At 36.7% G+C, this 23,153-nt stretch overlaps 1 protein-coding gene across 1 annotated transcript; it reads right to left on the reverse strand.

Moving 5' to 3' along the window:
- Positions 1–262: 262 nt before the first annotated feature.
- Positions 263–17,621, reverse strand: LOC105040554 (probable serine/threonine-protein kinase At1g54610). The gene is given in 9 exon segments (XM_010917121.4): positions 263–769; positions 1,891–2,340; positions 3,556–3,624; positions 3,627–3,669; positions 7,379–7,479; positions 8,763–8,990; positions 9,311–9,628; positions 9,922–10,206; positions 16,734–17,621. Coding segments are annotated over 9 exon segments (2,217 nt in total). The 5' UTR covers positions 17,181–17,621; the 3' UTR covers positions 263–493.
- Positions 17,622–23,153: the final 5,532 nt, after the last annotated feature.

The following is a 23,153-nucleotide window of genomic DNA, read 5'->3' on the forward strand; positions in this document are numbered from 1 at the left end:
ACACACACATATATTTATTGTTATTATTGAAAAAAATCTTTCAACCAATTCATTCAACTATAAACTCTTTAAATTATCTACAGTTGATGAAACCGTTGTATCCATGACCTCAATTTTATTCGAACATCTTCCTACCGCAAAAGCGCCCAAGAAAATCGAGGACGGTCCACGCCCAATCAGCTACTGTGTTGATGAAATCCTTCAACCAAAACCAAACCGTGAGAAAGGAAAGCGATAAAACAATGACCCTGCAAAATAGAGCTCCAATTAAATTTGACTTGGACGGCTAAGATTCACCTCAAATTAATAAATAATTTCTCCATTACGATTCATGCTAGACATAAAATACAAGGACCTCTATACATGCCCTGACAGCAATCTCATCCGACAGCCAAAAGACCCGCAATTCCCCGATTTATAAAGAAGCCAAAGCGGCTCCTCTTGCTCAACTACACATCAACTGCTTAACTTACAGCAGTCGTTTCTGCAGCTTCTATTGCACAGGTCCACGATTCGAAGTAAAAACTGGGATTGATGACCCACGGCTGGAGGGATAGACTGGAATGGCACCAAAATCACGTGGCTTGGCACCAATTTGGTTACCATCGCCCTGAACTTTCCTAAGTTTTGACTTGTCAAGCCGAGCCCGTCGGAAGACTTCTTGGATCTGGCGGTCATGATCCTTGAGCATCTGATCAACATTACCTGATGGGCGCAGTAGGGGCCCAGAATAGTGGATCTTGTTTCCCTTACTTCCGCAACTCTGCTGCTGTAAACATGATATAACAAATCTTCTAGTCAGGGCTTCACAGGTCATGAATAGAACTTGCAAACAGAAAAATTTAATGCTGCATTTCATGCGGACTTAAAACACAACACACAGAGCAAGCTCAATTGCTTATCCGATTAGAAGGTATGCAGGAGGCTAGCACCTGCTAAGTTAATAAACTAAGCACTTGGAAAGCAGGGAACCACTGACTTTTACAAGTATTAGTGCACTTATAAGAAGAAATGATGCTACCTAGTTCTAGATATAAGACAACAAATCAAGGTCCCACAACATCATCAGGCATGTGGAAAGCGGAAGAATATAAAATTAGATCCACATTTTCAAAAATCTCAGTCTATGAGTCAGTAAGGTCAAAGTCCAGCAAATTTACCTAAAATTAACCAATGTCACAACCTCAAAAAAAATTATGCATCCCATTGAAGAAAAACCTTGCATCAGCATCCATATGAAAAAAAAACAATATATGATGCTTAACATATTATAGCACAATACATCTGCCTGACACTTCTTGGAAATCTTGTGGGTCACAGGATGAGAAACAAATTATTTCAGTTGAAGAGGAAAATGAAATGGTTACAAAAAAAAGAGGAACATGAAACAACCAAGGCATGGTTTGTAACTCAGGCTAAGCTTATTAGTCAATATAAACATTTTTGGAAATCTTATAGCCACAGGCTTGGAACATATTTCAGTTGAAAAGGAACATGAAACAACCAGGCATGGTTTCTAACACACACACACACATGCACGCAACCCCCCCCCCCCCCCCAACCATATGCATTTCTAACTCTGAATGCTTCAACTTATTACTCTATAAACGTCTAAGACCCATGTGTCATTGGAACAGAAACCACTCATCAGCTCACATATACAAATTGGTGGAGCCAATTTGCCTGGATCTCGAGCAAGTGGTGGGCCCATCATCCAAACCAAAGATTGACAAGGCAACAGTGTATTTCGCATAGATGGCCTGATTTTTTTCTGCCTAAGACGCCTATACAAGGAAGATTCACTCATCCTTCTATATCCTATTGAATTCAAATCAAATTTAGATAGATGAAAAAATTGCAATGGCAGTTCAGACAGTCACAACTACTTACGATAGATTGATCCATGTTGCTGCTCCTTTCATCTTCTTTCCCATGATATATTTGATCGTACTTTGTGATAGCATCTGAGGGCTCATTACCAGATTCGGACAGCCTGCCTGCTGGGGCAAGTGCTTTTAATTGTGCACCAATTATTTCACCACCATCATCTGACAAAAGGTTCCTGCTTCCTGCCACTAATCCAGACGAATCTGATATATTAGCAGTTGCAGTAGCCTTACGTATATCATCCTCATTCTTCCGAGCTTTTGACCGTTGACTTTGATGGACCAGAGGCCCAGAATGGGATGACCTGTTAGAGAAATGAGACTGAGAATCCTCGGTTACTTCTAGGACTGGAGTTGGCCGAGGCGGCTCTATTGGAAATCCAGAAACAACCTCCTCCTGACGTGGATTGAACTTCTCACTTCTGCTTTTGATATTGGATTGGCTTTGCTTTTTCTGGGATCAAAGTGAACATTCATATTAAAAAAAAAAAGTGAACATTCATATTAAAAAAAATTAAGTACTCTACAAGTTGTTGAAAAAAATCCCACGGATTATGATCAGCTGTAATTAGTTTCAAAATAAAAATGACAGTTATCAGCATAAAATATATTACACCAACCAAAGAATTCCAGAGTAACATATGCCGCAAAAAAGATCTAAACAGCCAGGCAGTATTAACCATCTAATCTTGGAAATTCAGATATATATTAGGAAAAATACTAGTCTAATGTATATTAGAATTACCTTATTTTAATGATCCACAAAACAAATATCCGCAAGTAATGATTATGCAACATCTAAAGAAGGAGAAGAAATTGGAGTTAAATGAAAAACAGAATATTGTAGCAGGAATCTGCAAAATGATGCTGGACAATTCCAAATCTTAAGTATAGATAACTGATCAATAAAAACCAGCAAAAACAATAACAGGTAAAAAATTGAAGAATGGCAGGCAGGCACTTTGTACAATTTGTGGATAGGCAACAGGTCAGTCACCAGATTGATCCAGAAATCTAGTTGAATATATCTTAGTATTATTCTCTCACTATACGTTCTAAAATATTGTCTCAGTAAGCAAAGAAAACATGATTCCAGGCTTTATAAAGGACCAAAAAAAAAGCAACCCATGTGGATCTACTCCTAGTGCTCAGAAGATATTGTTTGCTGGCTCCAAGCATTGCACAAATTGGTATAGGAATGTATGGCCAGGTTATTTATTGTACCTATATTGTTCACATGTTTATGTTTAGGTGAAGATATATAAGTCTTTTGCAATGTCCATAGGAGCTGCAGGAAAATGTTGGGGGGGGGGGGGGGGGAGGAGTTGTACTAGGATATCTCCTGCACAGATCATGAGGATTTAGCAATTTTATTCACTCATATCAACTTCTCTCTCTTGATTACAACAATTTAACCAGACAGTTTTAAGGTCAAAGTTTCCATAATCATGGACTCAATCAAGTATTAAAATGAAGGAAACAGCTCAGGAGGCAAAAAAAAATGAAGTTGGCAGGCCAAGGGATCTGCAAAGAAAATGTGTAGTACATATTAAACTAAAGAAACTGAATGATAAAGAATGAACATGTGCTAGTGCGAGTGTTGTGTGTGTGTGTGTGTGTGTGTGTGTGTGTGTGTGTGAGTGAGAGAGAGAGAGAGAGAGAGCACTACCTGCAATGATGAGGCTAACTCAGCATTGGCATCAGGTGCAGGAATTGCTCTAGACTCTCTTAGTCCTCTTTTTCAAGGTCAAGTCTATGCACCTTGCCTCCTGCAGCCCCTTGCCTGTAAAAATAGAAATTGGGACCATCAATTTCAACTTTAGTAGAACAAGATTTCAGCTAAGACCTAAAGGAAAACACTTTAAAAGTACACATTCTACAGAGCTAGCTCTAAACTTCTATTCGACACCCAAACAACTGCTTGGGGGAAAGGATAATGCAAAAATATTATCTATTAAACTCTGTCTCTAGGTCGAATCATTAAGAATCATTAAAAGACTACATAAGGGTAATGATAATGCAATGCTGAAAGGCATAAAAATGATTCCTCGCCTCAAATATTTGGCAGGTGATTGCAAATAACAAATATGAGTTATTCTTGGTATGAAAAACTAAATACTGTTGAATCCAAACCAATACCAAGTTACATGTCCTTAAATTCATCATAAATATCCATAAGACCTGAAAAATCAATATGGAATAATCTAAAAACTTAATCTAAAGTTAAAACCACTTGCAGGCAATGATAGAATATGTATATCTTAATTTCATAAATAAGAAATGTTCCAGCAAAATACGTGAGCGTTCCGTATGTATGCATGCATATACACATATGTTTATATTTGTCAATACATTCCCAAAAAAAAAAAAGAAAAGAAAAGAAAAGAAAAAAGTGGACTCAAAGTGAAAATGGTTTTAAAGTTCTCATCCTTCAAGTCATATCAAATCAATATCCTCTTTAGCCAAGGAACTCTATGGGAAGGATCTCCTCTGAAGGGGTTAACCAGGCTTGAATCTTATAGAGGATTGAAAAGATCCAATGATTCCACAGTCCACCAAATGATAGACACCCCAAAATTAACATGCTGTAAAATTAGAATTAGACTCGGTCAATTAAACATCTTTCCTCCAACTTCAGCAGGACTACTAAAAAACAATCTCCCCTAAGGAAACCTACTAAATCTGAAGCATAATCACAACTCCAGTGTTTGAAATTATTCAGAAAGGTTGGAAAAAAATAGCTAATTACAGACAAATTCAAATAAAATTCAGAATATGCCAAAAATATTAAAAAACCCTTGAGTGGAGAAGATGAAGATAGGTCAAAAGTGGGGTTGTTCTCATGGGTCCTTGTCTTTCTAGATTGGAATGGGTGTTCATGAGTATAAAGAGTTGTCGCAATGGCCAGTGGAAGAACAAGAATAATAAAAGATGTAGGAGAAGAATGATGATGGCAAAGAATAATAGGAAAGAAGTGCACAGGAGAGTGGCAGGTGGAACTTGGGAGGACAAGGAGAGAAGAAGAAAGTGAAGTTTGAGGAGAAGAAGAATATAAGGTAAGAGAAAATGGGAGGAGTTTGTGTTTAACTGTTGGTTTTCTTTTTGGAAAAAAAAATATTCAATAACTAATCAAATTCCAAAATCAATGAGGACCCGCTTCCCGTTTCTTGGTGCCATTGCCTACCTTGCTTCAGCACTTTGCTGCTTGGTAACACAAACCACATGGGATTCAAGACAGTGAACAGTGAATTATTCTTGAATTCACCCCCCTCCCCCACCCCCACAAAAAAAAAAAAAAAAAAAAAAAAAACACGTGAATTTATACAAACTTTTCAGTATATCATCAAAGATTCACGAGGGATAAATAACTTGTGAATAATTCAGTAAACTTGCCAAGTATTAATAATTCATAAATTTTTCAAAAATTCTGAGAATTCTGTGACTAGGATCTGAAGATGGTGCCCCACACCCACCATACCTTGCTAACTCCATCATTCTCCAAGCACCATCATTCTACCCAAAACTTCATCCATTTTTCTACTTAAACAAAAATTTATAACTACAGTTCACATTTAATAATATATTATTCTAGCAACATGTGTTTATTATAATAAAATTACAATGAATGCATTAATACATGTCTTTTTAGAGGGAATAGTATATAAGTTGATGTCAACTATAAATATTATTACAATATAGTAACACAATGCGTTATATTATTGATTCATATAATTGTAAATTATAAGTGCACTTTGATCATTATGATATTATGTCATTACCACCTTATAATGTCAACATAACATGACATATTATATTATATTATATTATTGTAGTGTGAGTGATATATCATGATTTCTTTTTACGAAAAGAATTAGGCTACAGGTCAATTCAGATTTATTAAAAGAGAATGCAACTACAAAAGGTTAGCCAAGGCTAACCAGATTGAGGAAACAAGGAGATACAGAAAAAAAGATAAGGAAAATAAGGCAATCTCAATATCATAAGGCATATCTCTCTCCACATGGTCTCTGAGGAGAACCTTGTCCAGCCTTTTGCAATAAAAACACCATAGTCGGTAATAATATTATCATGACATAGTAATTATAGCAATAATAAATACTTATGACCATATCATTATATAAAATATTAAAATATTTACATATCTCATATATTACTAGATTAAAAATATTATAAGACAACAAAATGATACATTTAGTATTTTTTTTCATATTACATGTTACATAATATTTTTGTAAGAAGTAAATAGGTTGTTAATAATAATATTTACAGATATAATATAATATAACGTAACTATGTTTATACACTGTTGTATAATATTACAACACTAAATCAAACTAATTTTTGTTGTCATAATAACTCTCACCTGCCCAACTAATGTAGCCCTATAGTCTTGTTGTTGTTGGTTGAATTGTTACAACTTACAATTGAGGCAAAATATGTGGATGCAATTACACATTAGATATCTAACCACATGAAACCAAATACTGGAGTTATGGTAGCCGGAACAAAAGCATGTTAAATCACCAGCAACCAAACAATCCCTAAAGAAATAAACCCAAGTAAATTGTGAGAAGCCTCTCAGGCATCAGTTCTGCAAGATGTGCACCATGACAAAGCCTTTACTGTTCAAAGCCTTTGTTAAGAAAAGAATATCTACGTAATTGGCCTTTTGGCCCCATGTCCCCACTCATGCGCGCGCACACACACATGCATGCATGCGCATGCACAGGACACAGATAAGCATGCAAGCACACACACAGACGTACACACACAAACAAGGTGAGAAAACAAAGCCAAAGCTGACTAAATTCTCCTGATCATCCCCACAAGCCGTGGATACGTTAAATGCAAAGAAGGATGAGAAGTTACCACACTCCTCTAGTGCCCTTAAAATCTATGGTTACTCTTAATGCACAACCTACTAAATAACAGGTGTAAAAGGAGGGAGAATTACAGGGCCATGCCAAAGGCCGTTACGAGATCAAAAATACTGAAAGGTGGATCCACCGGTCAAAAGAAGGGTCAAAAAAAAAAAAAATCATCATTGTAGGAATTTTCACCCACCCAATCCACCTCCAAAATCCATTCTTTCACCACTGCATGCAATTGTCCCCAGCTTACTCTCCATCAACCTTACAGATAGACTAGCTATTCTTTTCTTAAATTGGCACAACTGTGCACACCAAAATAAATACTGAGCATATGCAGATATACGAATACCTCTTATAAAATCATCCATATGAGTCTTTAGAAAGTCAATAATGAGCACCTAGGTCGCAAAATAATTTTGTTTAGTAATTCCAAGCAAGAAACTAAGATAAAAAGACTGCAGCAGTAAAGAACTAGAGATACCGACAAAATAAAAATTTATAGGAAAAAAAAATATAAAAGCTTTTTCTAGGGAAACAGCATGTATTCTAAGCTCAAACATATTGTGCAAATAGAAAATGAACAGGTATAGGGCACAAAACCTTCGAGCTTCTTCGTCCCGTCGTTTTGCATCAAATTCTTTGCTTGGAGGATACTTAGGCAAGCTTGAAGGATCACAAGCAAGTGGCTTCATTGTAAAGAACTACAAAATGAAAAGCATAACTAGTCTATCTTGCTTGAAAAAGAAAAGCCACAAAACAAAGTGCCCATAATGCAACAATTTAAGAACAATTAAAATATTAAATGATTTGGTAAGTAGTATTTTATTTTGAATATCACTCTTACCTATTAATAATGGTGAGGTAGGAGAAAAAAAATAAACACAACACATTACACTTGAAATAAAGAAGTGTTTGCACAAATAACATATAAGGAGGAACACCTCAACACCAGAGGAATTCAAAAAAATTTGCAGCTCCTTAACTACATGATTATGATCTAGGTTAGCAATAAAGACAATGATTCAATGAGTGAAAAGGTACAAAAAGCATTTTGCACGCCATATTATTTGGCATGGTATTCTTTGGAAATGGCATCTATTTTTGTGGCACCATTTGGCAGCAGCAGCACCGCAGGCTGGTAAGTCTTTCAGAATGAAAAGAGAGAGCTAATCCGCAAGTTGCGAAACGTGATGTGTTTGAATAATTATCTCGTCCTAGCCTTGATTTTTTCCAGTAAAAGGACTTGCCCTTTTTCCAGAAAAAGGTCACCAAAATGTTCGGCTTCTCTAGTCTATAATCATGAGTGGCTGACTAAAATAGATATCATTATGTTACAAACATGTCAGACAAAAAGATGAGTTGGAAAAAGCCATTCCCTTGGACAAATGATCATTCCTTGTTAGTAGTAGCTAAATAATTCCTTTACACCTTCCTTGGAAACCCACCTTCAATTACATAAGAACAAGTCCTCATCTGAGAGTTTATGGAATTATGCAATAAAAGAACTGTTTGAGTTCATTTACTGATTTGTAATGAGCAAGCTCATATTACATAAAGTATATTTATCTACATATGGCATAGTATTGACTACTGGGACAACTAGTAGGTTTCAATTTCGGGGATTAGACTATGGAGAATAAGCTCAGGAATAGTAAAACCATGACATGGTAATGTACAGCAATAGTAAAGATTCTTATGGAAGATGAGTTGTCTCGTCAATTTACAGGACAGGCATTGTTCTGATCTTTATATTCAACCACTAGCTTCTCCATATAAAACTTTGAACTTAGCCTGGTGTTTTACTACCTAAACAAATATATTGAGAAAGAAAATATAGTAATAATATTACTGGTAAATCTTTGGATCAATATCAAAAAAGATCAACAAGACAGACTCACAAACTGCATCTAAAAACATGTTTGATAGATGAAAAAAACCAAAATTTGATGATCCCCAAAACGAAACAGATCATTAAACTACATACCTCACTCTTAAGGGCAGAAGCAGCAGTTCCACGATCTGCTGGATCTATTGAAAGGAGGTCATCTATTAATGCTAAAGCTGATGGAGGGAAGTCTTTAAATATTTCATCGACACATCTCCTGTAAGGTTGTTGTGGTTTGAAAATGGTCGCATGAGGCAACTTAGATTTCCTCCAATATTCATCAGAAGGTGAACCACAAAGCTTGAATATTTTGTGTAACTGCTCAACCTATAGATACATATTTAAAAAAAAAAAATGTAAATTTAAAGTATCATAATTCTGAAAAAAAGGTAAAATTAGTTAACCACAAACTATCATAATGATGATGATAAAAAATGAAAATAGATGTATGAGCTAGAAAATACAGGATGAAAATACTTATCAGGGATGGATAAATAGATATGTCCTTACTGACTTCTAACTAGAAAAGACAAGATGAATATATAAGCTAGACATTTGAGGTATGCATTTCTCATGACCATCAGACTTTTAATGTACGTTAGGCAAAAAAAAGCTTTTCCCTACAATAATTAAGAAAAAGGAAGTGCCTCTGTTCTTCCTGGCATTATAGGCTTGCCAGCGTATAATTCAGCAAGAATGCAGCCAGTGCTCCACAAATCCACAGCAACCCCATAGTTACTGGCTCCGAGTAAGAGCTCTGGGGGTCTATACCACAGAGTAACTACACGACTTGTCAATGGGTGTCGATAATCAGGATCAAAGAAGCTTGCCAAGCCAAAATCTGCAAGTTTTAAGATGCCACTGTTGTCAATTAAGAGATTGGAACCCTTAATATCTCGATGCAGAACCCCACGACTATGACAATGATCAAGCCCACGTAGCAGCTGTTGCATGTAACATTTTACCTGTAAAATGAAACTAACATGGTATCATGTACATAATTATGTTTCAAAATATCAGAAAATGCATATAATGCCTTACTAAAAGGCTAGAACCTCTTGTAACCATAAGCACTATAAATGCTGCTTCCATAATCTTACTCCAATCAGGAAGGAAAGTAACTGTATACCATAATCAATATCCGGGCATCAAATACCTTTTGCCCATTGAAAGGTGGAAAAGAGAGGAGAGAAAAATAAAAAATTAGCCGCAGTTTTTGAAGAAAAAAAGGAAAGATTATTTTAGCCATCCAAGATACCTGGGGTTCAGTAAACTTGAGTCCAGGGAAAGAAGCAAGCCCAGCAAGATCATGTTCCATGTACTCAAAAACAAGATACAAACTGCAAGACATCCGTGATGTTACTAAGCCCTCCAACTTTATTATATTTGGATGGTCAAGCCTGCGCAAAATGAGGATTTCTCTAGCCATAAACTTTACACTTTCAGGCTCCAGGCTGTCAAATCGCACTTTTTTCAAAGCCACAATTTTGTCATTTTCAAGATCGCGGGCTCTATAAACATTACTATAAGTTCCTTGGCCAATCTGCATAATAAGATGTCATTACAAGACATGTTCTGTAAATCATAACAGTAAAGTTTATAAGGCAGCTAAAATGAGTGGGAATGGTCACAATATACTTCTTTTTTATTGGAAGAAGAGCATCATCCACTGACTTACAGTTTAAAACAGTAATCAGAAAAGAATATTAGAAAAATATTCACAATAAGCAAAACTTTGCATGCACAAGGCATGACTATAAGCTAGTTATATCCATGTTTGCCGTACCACCCCATAACGCTTGGTATGGAGTGTACCATACCATACCAATCTCGTACCAGTATGCTGTCTTGTACCATACCAACACTCGGTATGCTGTCTGTAACTTACCACACCGAACCACATACCAAACTATAATAGGATAGGACTGGTAGGGGGTCTGGTACCGAGACAACAAACCTTGTTTATATCCAATGAAAATGGAGTACACTAGTCATTTTCTATAAAAAATATATTAAAAAAAGATGTCAAGCATTTGAGTAACTTTACAAACAACTTAGTTTAGATTACAGTTATCAATATGTGCTACATAGAATATCCATTTTAATTGCATAAACATTTCAAGAGACAACTAAATTTGATAGAGGATCCTCATAGAGATTATGAATGAAGTTTTCTTACATATGTCAGCATACCATCAACCACTTCAAAAAAAAAAAAGAGAGAATAAAAAGTTAGATCCCAATGTTTAAATATCATTAGCCCTTAAAACTAACTATGATAGGAGATACATATAGAAAAATCTTATTTTAGTTAATGAAGAAGGTAGCATCCTAAAACCAAACATTTGTTGTCATTGTGAACCTTTAAATTTACAAGCTTGAAAATCCAATTCCTTCTAAACTTTCAGATGATGCTCCATGATTTCCACAAAGCAGCATCAGAATCCACTGTTTCGGCTGAAAGCTATGGTTGACATGGCTAAGTCAACAAGGAGGAAAATTTGTGGCTTCTTCTTGAAGGCATCAAGAAGAAACGTACAAGGACAAACTCGAACCACCGCTTGTCCCCCAAAAGATAAAAGAGTTTCCATCAATTCTAATCAACAAATAACCTACCTAAAGGCTGACTCTAACATGTAATGCTTGGTATATATTAGACCTTCTTCCAACAAAATATAGTCTGCCTACAAGTGAGCAAGGTATAATAAACTTAGCAGAAAACTACCATCCAAGCACTTTTACATTCTAATATCACCAAAAAGTTTAAAATGACATGAGCAAGCAGAAAATGAAGTTGGTCAGCTTCTCTATATGCATAATGGACACAGGGCAAAGTTCTCTTCCTACACCACCAATCCATCTAGAAATCCCTTATATCTATGTTAAAAAACACGAGTTCTATATTAAAACTCTTGGACTAACTAAAATATCCTTCTAATTTCCTGAATTGTATCTCAGAAGCCGTGTGATCCCAATCATTTGTTCCCATTAAATATATGTCTACCATCACTTTTTCAACATCCTGATACTCTGTCCTTCATAACCAAATAAACAAAAGCATTGACTTCAGTTCAGACAAAGCCTCACACAATATTCCCTTTATTCTAACCCTAACAACAGATCCATTTTGTTGGCATGGCGGCTCGATCTACCATTGACGCCTCCCAATAACAATTTTAAATGTTTCCAAGTTACGTCTCCAAGGCCTTACATGTACTCAGCTTGTTGACATGGAAAACAGAAAGAAATAGAAAGAATATCCTACCCCAACAGTGAAAAAAATCCACATCTTCCAACTAACTTCCTTCTATCATGCCTTTCCAGCGTTAGGTGTTAGGAGCCTCGGATTTACCCCATTCAAGAAGGCCTGATATGCTAGTTTCACAACCTTCAAACCCCAACAACTCAACACAAAACTCCACTTTGTTTTCATCTAAATAGATCAATATTAAGGCACTCATGCTGAAAGTCACGTGCAACCACACAACTTCCTGCAGTTGCTTAAACCCCTGCATTTAAATTATCCTCCCTCTTGTCAATTCATAAATCCAACTATTTGTTCTCACTATATTTGTAGTAGTAAGACATTATCCCTATTATTTTCCCTCTAGATCCCACAATGCCAACCACCTGCATTCAAATTTAAAAGGTCTATGCTCTAATCCTTCTAACATAATCTAAAGCAACCATTTTGTGACCAATGCTAGGTAAAAGGAACTCAAATAATGCACCATCATGAAGGGTTAATTCCACTTAATAAATGAAGAAAAATAATGGTGTTTCAAGTTTCTGACCTTCGTCCTTCAATTGGCCAAGTAAATAAATACGAGAGCCACAAAAGTTAGATAAACTTTCAAATAAAAGTAGGCACTCATAAATCTTGAAAAAAAAGATCATATAGAAGTAAATCACCACCTCCTATACAACAAATTCTTCCACATTGACTCTCATGGAGACTATTTGAAAGTCAACATATCACGGCCAAAAAAGGAAAAATAAACAGGTCTTCTTTAGAAACTCTCTCAATCAGTCAAAGCAAAAACTTCTTGATACATTCATATTTATCATAAATAACTATTATACCACTGAAAAATCTGAATATTCCATTCCCTTAGTCATCCATCAACCCAATCTCCAAGTCTATTCATCCATCAACCACTAGTCATATGCTTTTTTTTTTTTTCCTTAACACAAACATTGCAATTTTAAAGCCTAAAACCTGTAGATCAGCATCTTAACTATCTTACGTTTCCCATAGCTCCACAACCCACTGCACTTCAAAAAAACACATCAACATTTACCTAATCACCTTAAGACATCCCCTTCCCTACTACAGCATTTCCTTTCCACCACTTTGTTTGATATCAAGGCATTCAAAGCCAAAATTAACAAGTTTCCGATTCCAGTCTCACTTCATATCAAGCTTCTCTAATTGAATCTATCCCTAAGGTCTTGATTGTCTCTTATTCCAAAGTTAAAGACTTTTTTCATATTCTCAATAACAACATTACAATTTCCTGCATCACTTGGGATTTTGCGGTCATACCACCTCATCTGATCTCCATCAAACACCCGTACAAATTTTTATAAAAAAAAACTCTGCATAAATGCACATGTGTGAAAAATCACTAGCTGCATGCTAGTGTCTGCATCAACCCACTAATTAGTCATCCTTCAGACATCTTGACTTCCCAAAAAGCCTTCTCTAAAACCTGGATAGACCCCTAACTTAGCACAAGCAACTTGAGACTTCCATTCCATACCTCTTGCAAAATAGAAGTGACGTAGCTTCTAAGAACAATTAGCACCCCTGAATCTTGTATTAGCATCCTAGTAATTGCCCTCATGATATTTAGAAGCAATTATGATTTTAAACAAAACTTGCTATACTCCAACAAGCGACTTCGACCAAACACTATATCTCCATAATTACAAAAACAACAAGCCCAAACCTGAGTGTCCAAATGCTCCACTTCCCCCCAATAGGGTTGGAAATGGGCTGAGCTGGGCTAGGCTACACCCCTTAACCGAGCCCAGCCCGAAATCTTTTTGGGGCTTCAGGCCAAACTTAGGCCTGAAAATTATTGAAAAATCCAAGCTCCAGCCTGACATAAGCCCAAACCTAGGCCCAACCTAGACCCTTGGACTGGCCCAAATAATTTATTTGGACCAAAAACGTGGCTGGACCAAACTCAATTGAAGTTTAGTCTTTCGATTTTCACTGTAGCAAACCTACTAGGGCACCGCACCCACTCATACTTCGTCAACATCAACCCCTACTTCATCTAGGCCTCTAGTCCCTCCTCCATCTCTCTCGATGATGCCGTCTTTCAAGGCAATTCAGCCACCAATTACTTCAATCCTAGAATCAATTTCACCTACACCAATCTACTCAACTAGATACTGGATTCTGAAATGGCAGCTTTGGCGAAGTTAGAGTTTGGAGGAGTCTGGCTAGCCATCGTTGAGACCAGGTGACCCAATGTCGGCAATCCAGACTAGATTGGGGTGAATATATACAACACAGTGACATACAACTAAAATCTGGCCAAGCAACTCTCGGAGTAGGCAATGGTGGAGACGCCAGCACGATCAGAGGTGGTGATGCTGGTGTTCATCTTCACATTCTACAATGGAACCAGAAACCCAAATTGGGGACGGAGCAGCACTAGGGGCTGCTCTACCCAAACAAGATGAGGGTTTACGAGGTGGACCTCACCGGTTGGAGATCGAAAATGGTGTAAGGTAACTGCCGATGCCGGAGAACAACAAGCCGCACAAGGGAAAGATCCAATGTGTGTTTGGAGAAGGGGAAAAGGGTAAACATGGCGAAGGCGAACTGACAACCAGCTATCGAAGACGATGGACCGGTAGAGGCATGAAACCGTGAAGGCAGATATTCAAAGATTAGAAGATGCCAGACCCCTAGTTAATCGAAGATGTTTAAGGGATTGGGAGTACTCAGGACCTCAAAGTGCCCAATAAACCTAAATTCACAGGCGATTAGGCAAATCCAATCTTCACTAGGCCCTACATCAGTGGGTCTAGTTGGTCAGACCACATCACATGTAAATTTTCTGGGCCAGATCTCGAGACATATATGGAATCAGCTACAAACCTAAATTCAAGCTCAAGCCTGAGCTAGGCCCATGCTAGACCACACAACTACCTGAGCCTAGCTTAAAAAGCATATGAGCTCTAATTTAGCCCAAACCTACTCCAAACTTAGCCAGGCGTAGCCTTAGCCCAACGTGAAGTTTGCTCGGCTTGATGGGCTATGAAATAGCCCCTGCCCACTTCCAACCCTACCCTAATGCCACAAGTCATCCTCATTAGGCCATACCTAAAGAGTAAAAGAAGAAGAAAAGGGATATGGTAATTCAGCCAAAAGACATCATGAATTAGTATAGAAATCTAACAACTCAGCAAAAAATCACCTTCTTAATGAAAAATAAGAAAAGAACAAACAGATCTAAGGTCTAAGAAAAGCAGTAGTAAAGTTCTCTTCCCCAAAAAGAGGGAAAGAACCCTGACCTCAGAAATTCGTATGAAAGTTATAGCAGGCACAGCAATATCAACAAGGTGATTTGCATGGAAAGGCTTCATAACCTAGCAATTAGTGTGAAATACATTGCCCCACCTTAAAAAGAAAAAAGAAGAACTATGCCAATGAATGTTGGATCCTGCATTGAAGATGAAGATTGTCTATTTCTATTAACAAAATTACATCCTATGCACAAGCTCTACTGCGTTCTTAATTCCACCTTAAAGAGACAGCTGCCAGGATCTCCATTCAATTGTACAAAGTTAACCTCCTCCATATGGTAGAGATTTCCCTGTTTGACAAAAAAAGAACCATTAGTAATAATGCCACCACTACCATCTTGATTTTCCTAACAAAAATAGGCAAAGATCCTTGTCAGACATCAACCACCAATAGCACTGCCCTTCCCTAATTTCATAACTCAAGTCACTTGCTTGAAAAACTGCATCTATAATTCTTTTGTCTCAAATGGATCTAACCAAGATGTGAGGACTCATATTCATAAGAGAGAACTTTAAGAATACCACCATCCTCTGCAAATAGACAAATGTTTACCCTCCATAGTAAACTCTTAGAAGAAAATTTCCCTGCTTACTTTTTTCCTAAGCATATAAAAAAAAATTGATGGTATTCATCACCACTCCTTGCCCCAAAAGATAAAATAAAATAAAATCCTTTAGCTTCCCCACTGTATTGATTGGGAAGAATGGGCCCAGGTCACTGAAAACTCACTGAAGGTCAGACGCCACTGTTTGCAATTAGCAAGATCTCATCCAAAATTCAATTCTGCAGTCTATGATCTCCCGTCTTTCCAATTCCCACTGCAGTTCCCTCCAGAAGTAACCGACTATATTTATTTATTTCAGCATGATACTCAAAGATACTAGTTTGCATGACCATTCCGCAAGAAAAGTCCCTCCACCACAGTCCCTTCATCAGTTTTAACAGGAAAAATGATTCAGCTGATATGAAATCCAAATAAAGTAGGCTTGCAGTGAGCGTATTTCAGAAATTTATGAGAGAACCTTAAAAATGTGATCATCCATTTCTTTCAACATCACAACTGGCCACATTCTCCTTAAAAACAGTCCCTCCCCCGTCTTGAAGAAGAACCCAACAAATGCCATAACAAACTTTCTAACTACACACCCTGGAAACTGCTCTTTCCAAAACAAAAATAGGAGAAATCCACCATACAACAAACAAAGAAGAACTACATCAAACAACGCTTGTTCGACCTATCAAGGATCCCCAATTGCTCATCGCTAATTCAACAGAATTATCTGTTCAAATCGAATGGCTTATGACAACCCACTAGTAAGTTCTTGGAATACAACGGCAGTGTGGGATGTTAACCCAAGAAAGTTTGAATTTGGCTACACATTATCAAGTGACAGACTCTAGAGTCACAATTTCTTTTGCAAGAAAATTAATTAGAGGAAAAAGATTGCCGTAATGTTTTTCCTTGTTAAGGGAAGCAAAGGAGCGCCTCCAAAGAAAAGCAAAGCGAAAAGAAAAGAACTCACTTTGTCAAGTTTTTCAAAGGAATCCGCACGGCGTGGCACCCAACCCCGAATGGCCTCTCCGGCCACCGCTGCAAGCCAGGGCGGCCATCCAGCCGCAACCTGCTCACCTTCCATAGCTTTCGGAACACCGCCAGGCACCCTCATGGGATGACCGGAGTAAACCTGCCTCTCCCTCCTCCTCTCACCATCCTGTGCATTAACCCTAATCGGACCACTCATGTGCTTCTTCTCCGCGACCAACACCGCGCCTCCATCTCCCCTAACGGTCACCACCTCCTCCCGCCTCAAAGAAGATACCGTGACCGCCGTTCGCTCCACCGACGACGAGAGCTTCGCCGGCGCCACCGCCAGCACCGGCCCCGAGACAGGATACGGAGCCAACGGCCTCCCCCTCGGGCTCTCCCTGCTGTCCTCAATCGCGGAGGGCTTGCCACAGACGCAGCCCATGGCTTCTACAAGAACGAGAGCGGATAACACCACCGCCCAAATTAAATACAGAAGAACGCCCCCTGCCGCCGCCCGATCGGCGCCCCCGCCACCACCTCGTCCACCGCTGCGTCCATCCGATTCGCGGCGGAGAGAGACGCCGAACCCCCGCCCTTCTATCGAGACGCACGGGGATCAGAACAGCGAGACATGGAACCCTAAAGGCTTTTTCTAGGCTGTTTCCTCTTCTCTTGTCTTTGGATTCCTGGAAGAAGTGGGGATCTGCGACCTCTGCTCCTAGGGCAGCCGAAACCAAGTGACTTTGTGGGAGAATAATAACTTTCCGTTTTTCCCCCGCCTCAGCGGAATAGAGTTCCGAAGGAGAGACAACGAATCTCGTATATTTTCCGTTATTCTGTTCTAATTTTTTTCACTCGAAAGTCTCTCTTCGTAATCGTAGATCCCCTGTTGAATTAACGTGGCCGGTCGTTATTGATAGTCCACTAAGCAAGCGTTCTACATTGTTTTATTTTAACTATTCCACTTGCCCAGTTCAAACCCCCCACCCCCCACCCCACAGGACTCCCGTTAAGTACACGTGTCCCGTTTTTATTCATTTGGATGCTCCTAGTCCACATAATTCAAAATATATATTTTTGGATTTATTGAGTTTTGAATGGCGATAAAAATGGAATGGTCCAGATAACCTTATCCAAAATCTATAACCGCATGGCAGGGACGGGACTTTTCTGTAGGTCATGAGATTTGATTCTACTCTCTGTTTCTAAAGAATAAATTTACTGAAAAAAATATTTAAAATGATATTGGATTCCTCATATCTTGTTTTATGATTAGAATACATTTGTTGTTGGTGTGTGTGGTGCCTTTCTTTGTTGACGTGAATAAAAACTATCTTAGTGCATCAATATTTTTTAGGCAAGGCACTATAAATTTTATAACAAAAATACAATTTAATATTACAAGGCATGTAATGAATGCGTTTTATAATGGGCATATCTAGTATACATACTAAAGCAATGATTCTCAAAGCTATCCATTTGTTTATATTAATAAGGTTGTTAATAGAACTCTTTAATCTGAATTATAAATAGAACTCTTATTTAATACAATTCTTTATCAGAATATAAATAATATTAAATAACAAATTTCTATGAGTAATACCAAATTATATATGGATAATATTATTAATAGAACTCTTTAATTTCAATATTAGGCATGACTCTTATTTCATATTGTTCTTTGTCGAAAAATAAAATGTGTTAAATAAAGAATTTTTCATTAGTATTGCTAAATCAAAATATAGAAAAAAATAATATTATTAGTAATTATATTTGTTTAATATCCGGTGATATTAATAAAAAATATTTTTTATTAATATTAAACCTTGCCCGCATGTCGTTAGATTATACTATATTTTTTATAATTTTTATTTTATTTTAATGATTATGATCTTATCTAAAGTATAAGTACGGTGATCAGTGAACATACTTTGTTTTTTGAAATTAATGAGCATACTATGTTATATTGAAATATGCACTAAATGCAATATTTTATATTGCTTATTAATTATTACATATAGATTGGATCATGATTTTCTTATTTTATGATAATATATTATTTTATCAAATCTATGTATGTATGTACACCATTAGAATTAGAATTTTATATAGTCATAGCATATTATAATACTAATATCAAAAATTAAAAAAATAATTAGATTCTTATATCTTCCTTTGTTATATTTTATTTATGAGGTGGAAAAGAAAAAAAAAAAAAATTGCATTCCATGCACCGCAGGTTATATACTAGTTTGTATATTATATGAATGTCTATCCCATCTCTTCCTAACCCCTCACCCTTTCCCCACTTTTTTTTTTTTTTTCCTTCTTGTTACCTAAAGAAGATGGTATATATAGGTAGTGAGAATGTGAATCTTTATTCACAATAAGTGCCATTTGATCCACTTTGAAATGCATAGACGCATATTTTTCCATATAGTCATCGCAATGTCTTCTCAAAATCTCCATCAACCAAATTGAGCTTTTCTCTTAACCATTCGTAAATAGAATATGCAACAAGGTTTTTTTTTTTTTTTTTTTGCACATGATATTCTTTCACAATGACCAGGTTCAAACCTAGGAGGGAAAATAAATCCTGACGCAGATGCTAATCTAGTCAATTTAAAACAAATATAGTATTTTGATTGCTCCCAGTCCATATGGCCGGTGCTCAGAGTTTTAGAATGTCCTTCCCTCATTGACCTCTGAACAGGGAAAGCGATGTATTGCTTCCCAAAGATTTTCTCACGAGGCCATGGGTGGATTCGCCTGCAGTCCCTTCTGTTTCTTATCCCTGAGATCACGTGCCATGCAATGCTTCCCTTCTATTTGACCTCCAAGCAAATGCATGGAAGCGTGAGTTGTTTTTGGGTCAAGAAAGCAGCAAGGATACCTCTCTATCCATTTGGCGTTCGGACGCCTTCGGACCGGGGGCAGGCAATTGTCCCAGTCCACTTTCTAGTATGAACCGTACTTGGCTGCCGTAATTTTAGACAATAAAGCAGCCAATGGGCGTGCAAACCTATGCTTCCCTTTTTTTTTTTTTTTCTTTCCCGTTGGATGCTTTCTCGTCCATTAATGCCTTCAAACTTTGAGCATAACGTTTGTCGTCTTCTCTACTGAAGTTGGCAGAGGCGACAAGTGGCCGGATGATGCTGGTATAATTTTCGGACGCTATCCGGGTGGGGTTAAGCGCTATCCGGATTATATGTGGTGGTACAAAACAACCTCTACATTAGGGGGTTGATAGACGAAAAGACTGGTATAAGGATAATTAACCTCTCCTTGTGTTTCTTGGTATATTTAAAAAGGAATTGTGACAAGTCAGAAGCTTGTCTGGAAACAGCAAGGCAGAGATTCCCAGAATGAGAGTGCCTCCATATTTTTGCCAGTGTTTTTTTTCCATATTGTTGATGCTCCATACGTTTTCCTTTTCCTATTGCTATGGAAGATACTTCTATCATGGTAGGCCATTCTTATTTATTTATTTTTCGAGGTTTCTCCCATTTAATTAGTGGTCTCCAAGCACACCTCAAGAGCAGGGCTCTTTTGAAATCTACCATGTCCAAACTTCCTTGTCCTCTTCTATTTTTGCATTTAACATTCTACTTGACCGAATGAGGTCAGAGAGGAGTTGGATTTACCAGACGATAGGATTTTGATGTTTTTTTTTTGCACCGAATCCAATTCACTGACTATCCATTAAGCAGCACTGTCGTTGATCCATTTTAATTTGTCCAAATCCTCTCTTGTAAAGGGACGTAAGAATGAAGTCACCTTTTAGCTTGTCAAATGCATTCACAAAATCTAGTTCGGATAGAAACCCCTTTATTAATCTTCCTCTGGTAGTAGGTAACGATCTTAAAGGCAGCCAAAAGGAAGTCTAGGATGCCTCTCTTCCTGATAACGTACTTTGAGTCTGATCATTTTATTGAGCTCTCGGATAATTAGTAGTTAATCCCAAGGCTAACATTTTTCTATGATTTTGAATAAGCTATTCAAGATTTGAACGTCAAAAGGATGCTTGGCTGCTTTATTTCTTGGGGATAAAGGCCAGTAATATTTGGGTGGAAACAAAAAAACATCAAAAACCAAGATCCCACCACCATAAAACTTAGGCTAAGTGAATTTTAAGTTAGACATAAATAGGAGCTAACCCATTAGCTGAAGTGCAAGGATTGCATCTTTCATGTGGAAGAAGGATTCACCTACCTGCATACGAACCGACTGTTGAATCATGCAATAATTGCTTTAAAATATGCACAAGTGGCTGAGAGAGTTTTGGATGTAATATTTGGGTGGAAACAAAAAACATCAAAAACCAAGATCTCACCACCATAAAACTTAGGCTAAGTGAATTTTAAGTTATACATAAATAGGGGCTAACCCATTAGCTAAAGTGCAAGGATTGTATCTTTCGTGCAGAAGAAAGATTCACCTACCTTCATACGAGTCAACTGTTGAATCATGCAATAACCGCTTTAAAGTATGCACGTGGCTGAGAGAGTTTTGGACTTTGGATTACTTTGAAACCTACGTAGGTTGCGCACCAACACATCCCTACAAAAGAAGAACGATCATTCTTTCATGCGAAAAATATAATATAAAATTTTATGTGCATGAATTAAATATGACGTGATTGCAGATTTGGAGATAGTTTAGACTATCCAAGATTTGACTTACATAATCTGAAACCCAGACGATGGTCTTAGAAAATCCAGAAATAATTTTCTTAAGATCTCATTCTTTTATAGATAAATATTATTCAAAAAATTGATCAACTTTTCAATTGATCGATTTATCTATATTCTTATATTTTTTAAAATAGATAAGTTACTTTTTTATGGATAGTATTCATCTATGAAATGAGAAAAAAATTATCTACATCAATTTTTTACAAATATAAAAAAAATATTATAAAAAATATAAATAAATTTTAGTAATTTATCCAGAAAAATGATAATAGATTTCGAAGCTATTTTTTTATACATAAAAAAATATGAATAAATTAATTTTCTATCTAAATATTATCTAAGAAATATTTATCTAAAAATATTTAACAAAAAAATATAAATTTAAAATAATTTTTTTATCCATAAAAAATAGGCCCTGAAGGGTTAAAGTTTCTCGGATTGCATTGTATTTATCAAGGGGAAAAAAAAAAGAAAAAAAATTGTACGAGTCAACAACGAAGGTCTCGAGATCTTGTCGACATCGTTAAGAGCTTGACAAAGTGGTTGTATGTGCCCAATGCTTGTGGTCCCCGCGTGTCTCGCGTAAAAGTAAGTTTAATTCAGACTCAAAAAAAAAAAAAAAGTAAATAACAAAAAATATGACCACAAATGAACCATGTTCACTGAAAACTCGGCCTTCTATGGAACAATTGCTACGCATGCTGAACCTGGTCTGAACAGGAAAAGGCCTGTGCCGACCCACGAGGCCACAAAACTAGAAGCATGTGCTGTTGGACATTTGCTAGTATTATTTGTTCTCATAATAAAGTTTATAGAATTCACTTGTTTGATTAAAGTCCATTAAATTCCTTTTTTTTGGTAAAGAAGTCCATTAAATTCCTTTAATTGGTGCATGAATAATATGGAAGGAATCCGAATGAAATCCATCTATTCATTAGTGTGAAATGAAACTAAAAAATGGTTATTTTTTTAATGCTGTTAGCCAAAAGTCTAATAAAAGAGGCGTAAAGCATCATAAGTTGAGGGTATATTTTTGGAAGATAAATATGCAAACTATTTTTTGTAAGGATACATGATAAAACACTCTTAAAGTACTTACCTAAAAACCATATATTATCCTAGATGCAGACCTATCCTTGACCAACGTGCATTCTAAAATTTTGGCTCAACCAGATTTACTTAAAAATTATCAAAAAATCTCAAAACAAATATAATAGTAAATATACTTATTAGCTGCTGGAGGCATTAAGATCTTTGAGACTATCATTACATTGATAGAAATATGAGTTCTACGGGAAAGATTGATTTATGCCATGCAAAAGTTGAATGTTTCTTACATTCATTTGAGGAAGATTTTTTTTTTATAATTATTCGATGGTTATTGGCTCCACCATTTATTGATGCCAATACCCATCTTTTTTTATATGATTACCGGCGAATGATGCATATTTTGTTTTCTATCGAAATTTTACATATCTACCAGGAAGGTAATAGTATTGTAGATTAGATGATACGTTATAGTGGTTAATCATACTCTATAATATGAGATTCTTCCACACATTCTTCATGTCAATTTTTGGATATTTTATTTTTTGATTTTTTATGGATGTATACATTCTTGTCTTAATTTGTTTTTTTTTCTTTTGATAGAAACTTGTCTTAATTTGTTAATCCATCCTTTATATACCAAAAAAAATACTTATCAGAAGGTTGATGATGGC

The sequence above is a fragment of the Elaeis guineensis genome, chromosome 3 (genome assembly GCF_000442705.2).
Source record: "Elaeis guineensis isolate ETL-2024a chromosome 3, EG11, whole genome shotgun sequence".
NCBI lineage: Eukaryota > Viridiplantae > Streptophyta > Magnoliopsida > Arecales > Arecaceae > Elaeis > Elaeis guineensis.